Genomic DNA, 8,657 nt, shown 5'->3' with positions numbered 1-8,657 from the left:
CCCTGAGTACCCCCCAGACTGGCCATGCCCGAGCTCACCTGCTCTTAGACAGCCCTGTTTGTTTGCCCAAGGTATTTGCAGCCGGGGGCACCTGCTTTGATACCATCAGCTCCGCCAAGGAAGCTGCTCACCTAGCGTGACCCCTGTAATCCCATCCTTCCCCATTAAGCGCTGTGTGTGAGCGCATCCCCCCCCTCCCACCCTCCTGCCATCTCAGCATTTATCTCCCCCTCCCCAAGCTGAGCACATCAAGGCTGTGACACTGCTGGGGAGGGGGGGAGCAAACCTCCCCAAAACACCTAGAAAGGGGCCTGGCAGTGCCAACACCCCCTAGCTCGTCCATTGCCCCCCCTGGGACCGGGGTGTTCCCTCTCCCTGGCATTGCCCTGTGGCAGGGCTGAGGACCAGCCAGCACTCATGGAAAGGCTTTGAGATCACAGAATCTTCTAGGTTGGAAGGGACCTTAAAGATCATTTTGTCCAACCGTCAACCTAATTTTGACAAAACTAAACACCCACACAACAAACAAGAAGCAACACCATCACTAAACCATACCTCCCAGCACTACATCAACCCGTCTTTTGGACACTTCCAGGGATGGTGCCTCCACCACCTCCCTGAGCAGCCCATTCCAACGGCTGATGGGTCAGTCCTGCAGTGGATTGGGCAAGCTTGGTCTCCTCAAGCCTCCTGCCACCAGCACCATGTCCCCCATGGTGTCACTTTGCCCCCTGGCAGGACTGTCCCTCCTGCCACAGCCCCTTATCCCAGCTACCTAGACAACCCCAAGGAAACCAGCACCCCGTCCTGGGCTCTGAGCCAGCCACCTTCCACCATCCCAGACCAACCTTCCAGGAGCACACTGTTAAAAATGACCTACTGGCTCTTATCTCCCCAAGTCAAGCTTCTCCTCCGTGGAGAGCAAGCAGGACCAAGGCTGGGCAGATAAATTAGCCCTGACCCCTTCCATCTGCACACAGGTGGGGAGATCTAGGAGGTCCTATGCATGCTAGCAGGGACTGGGCACCAACTTGGCACCAGCGCAGCCACAGCTCTGTTTGCTGCCCTGAACTCCCCTCCTGCACCACCAGCACAAGGCACTGGTGCACCGTGCCCCACCAGCACCTCTCAAACACACATCCAGCCCTTGGGGAGGATGCTCCAGCCTCTCCTCACTCAGCAGGGCTGCCCAACTGCCCCACTTTCCACAGGCTTCCCCAGGGCAATGAGATTTGCTGGGGTTTCTCACAGTGCCTGTGGGCATGAGCACAGAGTGCCAGTCCCGGGCATCCTATTGCCCCCAGGGGTGGCAGGAGGAACGATACCCACCTCAGCATCCCCGCAGAGGCAGACCCTCTCCACCCGGGGACCAGGAGCAAGGTCCTGGATGCCCTTGGTTGGCATCCCAAGGGCTGCCCAGACACGGAGGGGGTGGCCATGCCCTGGTGCGAGCCCCCAGCGGGGCTGGCAGGGCAGCAGAGGGACCAGGAGCTGGAGGGGACCCCGGTGTCCCCCCCACCGGGACCGGAGCGGGGCCACCGCGCTGCCCGCCTGCCACCTAGTGGTCCCCGGGCTGGTCCCCGCCACCGGCCTCGGGTCCCCCCGGCTGGTACCTGCATCTCATCCCGCATCCCTGGTGGATGCCCCTTCCAGCCCCCCCGGTATCTACCCCTCCCCCGGCCGGTTCTGCTCTGTCCCCCGGTGGCCCCCGGGCAGGCAGGGTCCCCAGCCCCGTGTCACGGCGTTGGGATGCCCACAGTCCTTTCCCCTTCGCTGCGAGGAGTCATCAAAGCCTCTCTCAAGGGCTGTTGGGGACCAGAAGGAACCAGCAGGGATGTGGGATGCAGGGAGAAGCTGCACAGGCTGCAGAGGGGAGAAGCAGCCCCACTAACAACCTGTGAGGGAGCCTGAGCTGTGAGGATCATAGAATCATAGAGTCATAGAATTGCCCAGGCCGGAAGGGACCTCCAAAGGCCATCTAGTCCCACCCCCCCGCAGTCAGCAGGGACACCCCCAACTAGACCAGGTTGCCCAGGGCCTCGTCGAGGCTCACCTTGAATATCTCCAGGGATGGGGCCTCAACCACCTCCCTGGGCAACCTGTTCCAGTGCTCCACCACCCTCACAGTGAAGAACCCTCTCCTCATCTCCAGTCTAAAGCTGTTCCCCTCCAGCTTGAAGCCATTGCCCCTCGTCCTGTCACTACAGGCCTTTCTAAACAGGTTCTCCCCAGCCTTACTGTAGGCCCCTTCAGGTACTGGAAGGCTGCTATTAGGTCTCCCTGGAGCCTCCTCTTCTCCAGGCTGAACAACCCCAGCTCCCTCAGCCTGTCCTCGTAGCAGAGGTGCTCCAACCCCCTGATCATCCTTGTGGCCCTCCTCTGGACCCTCTCCATCAGGTCCATGTCCTTCTTATATTGAGGGCTCCAGACCTGCATACAATACTCCAGGTGAGGTCTCACCAGAGCAGAGCAAAGTGGCAGAATGACCTCTCTAAGGAGGCAGGAGACAGGATCCACCCTGGAGGATGTCCTACCAAGTCTGTGCCACTGAGACACTCACTGTCCCAGGACACCAACAGGGCAGGACAGTACCTGGCGCTTCTCAGGAACAACAGCCAGTGTCAGAAACAAGGAGGGGTGAGATAGGTATCAACCAGGGATGCAATATCAGATGTGGGGAAACCACCACAGAAACATTTAAGGACATGATTGTGCCCCAGAGCTGAGAAATGCCACCCAAATGAAGCACAGAAAGGACCAAACCCTCCCTGGATACCCAGCCCCGGGGGTGATGTGACTCCCCAGCAAAGGCCAGAGCTCAAACCTCCCTGCACCCTGCAGACACTGGTGTTTCACTCCTCCCCGGGATGCTCCTCAGCTGAGAGCAGGACACAAAAGGGAGGACCTTGCTGGGACAGCACCCAACCCCAGAGCAGGGGGGTGTTGCTCATGGCTGGGTTACCTTTGGGAGCACACATGGAGCTGGGTCCCTGCCCAGTAGAGCCCCCGTGACTCTGCCCCTTCCCTCAGTATCCTGGTGCAGCGCTGGGCTGGCTGGTGGGGCACAAGCGTGCAGAGCCCACAGGGGAGAGAGAGGCCCCTCTGAGCCCCCCCTGGGGACTCCACAGCATCAGCGAGGAAAGTAGATATCAGGGACTGGACGTGGAGGAGCATCTCCCACCGCAGCCCACACAGGAAGAACCTGTCACCCAGCAGTGACCCCCCTCCAGACCTGACGCCTGAGAGACCTTTATTCAGAGTGTAAAAAGTTCTTTACAAAGCACATTGACCTAGAACCTCCCTCCGAATCACAAATAGGCTGGGAGCTCCCACCCCACCACAACTGCAGCCAAGGACGCAGCCCGGGCCCGTTTCACACTTCCAGGTGTATAAAAACCATCCGTCCCAGTTTGGGCTGGGATAATTCACTTCTCACAAGTGCTGTCTAGCTGGTCTAGCACTGTGATTTGGGTTTTGGATGAGAATAATACTGACAACACAGTAATATTTTAATTATTGCTAAGCAGTCGAGGACTTTTCTGCTCCTCCCATGGCCCGCCAACAAGAAGGTGAGGGGCACCCAAGAGGCTGGGAGGGGACACAGTAGGAGAGTTGACCTCAACTGACCCAAGGGATATTCCACCCCATGTGGTGTCACACTCAGCATATAAAGCTGGGGAAGAAGTAAGGGTGGGGGTGTTTGGAGTTCTGGTGTCTGCCTTCCCCAGAAACCGTTAGGTGTGACAGACTCCTGCTTTCCTGGAGATGGTTGAACACCTGCCTGCCTGTGGGAAGCAGGGAATGAATTCCTTGTTGTGCTTTGCTTGTGTAAGACAGCTTTTTGCTTTAGTTATTAAATTATCTTTATCTCAACGCATGAGTTTTCTCACTTTTCTGATTCTCTTCCCCATCCCCCTGGGCAGGGGGAGCGAGCGAGTGGCTGTGTGGTGCTTGGCTGCTGGCTGGGGTTAAACCATGACAGCACGGAATTGTGAGTAAAGAAAGACAAAACCATGAAAAATCAATGAAACTGCCTGTTCCACCACTGGCTTCACGTCCCTCTGCTGGGGAAGGGGCCAGGAGTGTGTGTTTGAGAGTAGGGAGAGGAGGTGCAGGGAGCAGAGGTCCAGGAGAGCAAAAAGGCACAGGGCAAGGATCACGTCCTCCATCCCTGGCTCCCAGGGATGTACAGGGCTGGGGGAGAGGGGATAAACCAGCAGCATCCATCCAGGTTTGGGACCAACCTCCCAGTGTTGTGGGAAAGGAGATATCCTGGTGCTGGGAGCAGCTTCTGCTCCCCAAAAAGTTACAACAGAAAAAAAAAACCAAACAAAAAATCAAAAACCAACAAAGCAGCAGATGTTGAGGTCCGGGCAAGAGGTGTCCGAGGTAAAAGCCATCCCAGGAGAGAAGTCCCAGCGAGTACCTGGAGGAAGAACCAGACTGAGACCAGCAGCCTCCCATGGCAAGGCAGCTTCCACCCACACTTGCCACACGGGTGTCACAGCCACCTGGACCCTTCCTCCAAGGCTGCCTGCCCCCTCACCTTGCCTGGAGACAAGTTACTGCTTCCTCCTCTGCTTCTTGGCTGGCATGATAGGAGCAACCTCCTCCTCCTCTTCATCAGACAAGTCATCATCCTCCTCAAAGGAAGCATCGTCCCTGTGCACTGGGGGGACACACAGATAACTCTGTTACGCACCAACTTATGTCTCTGCAAACACAAGTGGCCCCCAAGACACCCCAAGAGCAGAGCAGCCCAAGGAGCACTGGAGAAGTTTCAATGACAGCTTGTGGGCAACAAGCTGTATCCCAGCTGGAGGGAGGTCCCAGAGGCGAATGGGAACAACCAGCCATGGCAAAAGGGGACAGGATGGACCATCCTCTTCCCCCAGGCACAGCTTTACGGCAGGGAAGTCATCCCTGCATGGAGATGGCCCCTGGGGAACCAGCACAAAGGAGGCACCATGCAGACAAGTTGAGGAGAGCAACCTCCCAGGGGCTCCCTCCCCAGTGGGTGCTGGTGCTGGAGGGAGCCCCTCCGTCCCCCTCGCTCCTCCCGAGCCCTTCCCCACACACGAGTCCTTACAGATCTGGTGCCAGCCAGCCAGGTGAACTGGGCCAGAGCCCGCTGCCAGGCGGAAAGTCACTGGAGGCTGCAGCTTGAAGTTGTCCAGACTCAGCTGCAAAGAGAGATGAGGCTGAGTTAGGGCGTGCTGTGGCCTCGCCTGGGGTAGAGGTCATTTTCTTCATATGGGGGTTCTGTTTTGGGTTTGTGCTGGAAACAGTGCTGATAACACAGGGATGTTGTCGCTCTCGCCGGGCAGTGCTGACACAGCATCGTGGCCTTTTCTCCTCCTCACCCCACCCCAGCAGGGTGAGGGCACACAAGAAGCTGGAAGGAGACACAGCCGGGAGACCCCAACCCACCAAAGGGATATCCCACCCCATGGGGTGTCACAGTCAGCAGATAGAGCTGGCGGGAGAAGAAGGAAGAGGGGGGACATTTGCAGTTATGGAGTTTGAATTCCCCAGTGGCCGTTTGGTGGGACGGAGCCCTCCTTTCCTGGAGATGCCTGAACACCTGCCTCCCGTGGGAAGAGGGGAAATTTGCTTTGCTTGCAACACGGGGATTTTGCTTTACTTATTGAACTGTCTTTATCTCAGCCCATGAATTTTCTCACTTTTACTCTTCTGACTCTTTCCCCATCTCCCTGGGGGCAACCGAGTGAGCAGCTGCAGGGCGCTCAGTCGCTGGTTGGAGTCAAACCATGACATAGGGGCAGAGATAAAAGGAGAATGACCCACAGAGCCCAGCACAGCACCCAGCCCGGCTACACACATCCTTCTGAGGGCATCAGCAGCCAGACCAAGGCTGTCCAGGACACCCCTCTGCGAGCTGCAGACCAGCTCATGGTCAGGATCCTAGGGGGAAAGGTCCACAAACATCCAGAGACGTCCAGTTCCCCGCAGCCATCCCCACCTGAGTCTTCAAAGCGACCTCTTACCAAGGGCTGGCATGACAGCTTCAGATTGGCCACGGGCACAGCGATCTCCTGGTTCTCGTGGTTTCGCCCAACGACCTCCACCACGTTGCACTCGTCCTTGGCACCCTCTGTGAGACAGACCTGGGTGGGAGGGGAGACTGTGAGCTACTGCTCTCCCAGGGGACACAGCAGGGACAGCTGGGGGTCTCCATGGGACAGGCAACCCACGGCAGCAATGCTACCAGCCCAGTCACCACGCAAGGTGTGAGGATGCTGCTCCACAAAACAGGAGAGCGTGGAGCCCCCCTACCCCCACCCTGAGGGGCTTTGTGCCTTTCCCAGCTGGGACAGCTGTTCCTCAGCCTCAAGGGATGGCACCTGGGCTGCATTTTCTGCTGATCTGATCCATGCTGCCAAGTCCTGTGCTCCTGGGACAGAAAGCATCCCCCAGGGAGAGCCAGGAATGGACCCCTGCATCTACCTGGGCTTGGAGAGCAACAAGCCAGAGGCCCAGCTGGTGAGGGGGGCCGTGTTTTAGCAGGAGGCTCCATCCAGCAAGGTCAAATACAAGGAAAAAAATACTTTCCTTCACCCCGTGTCTGGAATATTCCTTTGCTGAACAGCCTCCTGATGCCACTGGCTTTGCTCAAGCAGCTCCATAAATGTGACAGCCCTGTGTCCTGCCCTGAGAGCAGCAAGACCTCAGGCAAAGGAGTCACCTGGTCCAGCCTGGCCAGGGAAGGGGGGATGAGGCTTTGGGCCACCATGAGAGAGGACAAACACAGTTAATTCTCATTTGCCTTACCACAGACAGGGCCAAAATGTGGTCAGAGTCATCTTCCTCATCCACCTGGAAGGTGTAGGACTTGGTACGGGCGGTCAGCTCACAGCCTGGAAAGAGGACATGGGAAAAGCTGCAGCAGCCATCACTGGCCCCAAATGCCATGGGCAAAGGGTTCCCAGGGCAAGCCCCGACTGGGCAACCACATCCCCCAAACACTTCATTTGCTCGTGCTCAGGAGCAGCCTCAGGCCAGGGCACCATGAATGAAGTGTCCCTAAGAACTACAGAGCCAGCTCAGCACCATACAAGGACAAAACACGTTGTCCCCAAACCAGGCTGCCATGAAGCATTGCCCAGGGACACCCAGTAGAGGCAGGACAAGGCTCATCCCCTCCAGAGCCACAGAGCCAGGGTGCGCTGCGCTGGACGACAGAGAGGGAGCAGGCAGAAAGGCAGCTCTGCTCTCCCCAGTGTCAGCAGAGCATTGGCTCTGGTGAGAATCTGGAGGCAGAGACACGTGAATCCCAGAATGATATGGGGTTGGAAGGGACCTCTGGAGATCATTTGATCCAACCCCCTGCCAGAGCAGGGCCACCCAGAGCAGGTCCCACAGGAACGTGCCCAGGTGGGGTTTGAATGTCTCCAGAGAAGGAGACTCCACCACCTCCCTGGGCAGCCTCTGCCAGGGCTCTGCCACCCTCACAGCAAAGAAGTTCCTCCTCACGTTTAGGTGGAACTTCTTACATTCAAGTTTTGTCTTGTCCTGTCCCTGGGCACCACTGGAAAAAGCCTGGCCCCATCCTCCTGACACCCACCCTTTAAGGATTTACAGGCGTTGATCAGATCCCCCCTCAGCCTTCTCTTCTTTAGAACAAAAAACCCAAAGTCCCTCAGCCATTCCTCATCAAAGAGATGCTCCAGGCCCCTCATCATCTCTGTAGCCTCTGCTGTCCCCTCTCCAGCAGTTCCCTGTCCTTCTGGAACTGGGGAGCCCAGAACTGGTCCCAGTGCTCCAGATGGGGCCTCCCCAGGGCAGAGCAGAGGGACAGGATGACCTCCCTCCACCTGCTGCTCACACTCTTCCTGATGCCCCCCAGGATGCCCTTGGCCTTCTTGGCCACCAGGGCCCATTGCTGGCTCATGGGCATCCTGTTGTCCACCAGGACTCCCAGGTCTCTCTCCTCAGAGCTGCTCTCCAGCAGGTCAGTGAGATCTGAGTGATGAGAAACACCCCGAGGGGAGGGCGCTGGGCCGGGCTGCAGGAGGTGGAGTCCCTCAGGGCAAGTGTCGAGACAGATTTTATTACATCCTTCCCCAAACAGCTAAAACAACAAAAACAAGGGAGATGCAAAATTATGTCCTTGGCTTTTGGGATGAGGATTCAGCCGACGGCGGGGAGGAAGGGAAGGCAGAGCGTGCTGGGTGTGTTGGGTTGGTGCAGGATGATTCACAGATGGGAAAAGGGCAGAGCTGAGCCCTGCCCCCCCCGGGGGAGGAGGAGGAGGAATGAGCCTCGACAAACAGCCCTGGGCAGGACCTCTTCCCACCCGCCATGATGTGTCCAGCTCAGCAGGGCAAGGACCGAAATCCAGGTGCATAAAGGGCTCTGGGGGGGGGAACTGCTGATTGGGTTCCTTGGGGTGCTGCTCTGCTCCCCCCGGAGGTGCTGGGGGCCGGGAGCACCCCGGGAAGCATCCCCCCCTCCTGCTCCATCACACCTTTGGGGACAGAGCGGGGGCCACGCGTGACGGGGCTTTAACCCCCCCCAAAAATCCTCCTGAGGAGGAGGAGGAAGAGGAGGGACGGGCCCCGCCGCCCCACAGCGGGCACCCACCGAAGGCCGGCGGGGGCTAAAGGGAGGAGCAGCAGCAAGAATCATCCCCCCCC

General features: G+C 58.1%; 1 protein-coding gene across 1 annotated transcript; it reads right to left on the bottom strand.

Moving 5' to 3' along the window:
• Positions 1–3,225: 3,225 nt before the first annotated feature.
• On the bottom strand, positions 3,226–6,948 carry NPM3 (nucleophosmin/nucleoplasmin 3). Its single transcript, XM_014957952.1, has 5 exons — positions 6,793–6,948; positions 6,009–6,128; positions 5,090–5,183; positions 4,547–4,669; positions 3,226–4,426 (listed from the first exon to the last, which is right to left on the bottom strand). Exons 1-4 carry the CDS (start codon positions 6,931–6,933, stop codon positions 4,563–4,565), a joined length of 462 nt encoding a protein of 153 aa, XP_014813438.1. The 5' UTR covers positions 6,934–6,948; the 3' UTR covers positions 3,226–4,426; positions 4,547–4,562.
• Between the last annotated feature and the right edge of the window lie 1,709 nt (positions 6,949–8,657).

The sequence above is a fragment of the Calidris pugnax genome, unplaced genomic scaffold, assembly GCF_001431845.1.
Source record: "Calidris pugnax isolate Ruff unplaced genomic scaffold, ASM143184v1 scaffold4, whole genome shotgun sequence".
In the NCBI taxonomy this organism is placed as follows: domain Eukaryota; kingdom Metazoa; phylum Chordata; class Aves; order Charadriiformes; family Scolopacidae; genus Calidris; species Calidris pugnax.
Note: the sequence above shows the minus strand (reverse complement) of the source record. Positions and strands in the feature narration are given on the sequence as shown.

Bases quoted from the DNA above. Each gene is read 5' to 3' on its own strand.
- NPM3 (XM_014957952.1), bottom strand. From the start codon at position 6,933: ATGGCATTTGGGGCCAGTGATGGCTGCTGCAGCTTTTCCCATGTCCTC. The intron at 6,129-6,792 runs GTAAGGCAAATG...CCTCCCACCCAG, and splicing joins ACATTTTGGCCCTGTCTGTG to GTCTGTCTCACAGAGGGTGC. The intron at 4,670-5,089 runs GTAAGGACTCGT...GTGTCCCCCCAG, and splicing joins GGCTGGCTGGCACCAGATCT to TGCACAGGGACGATGCTTCC.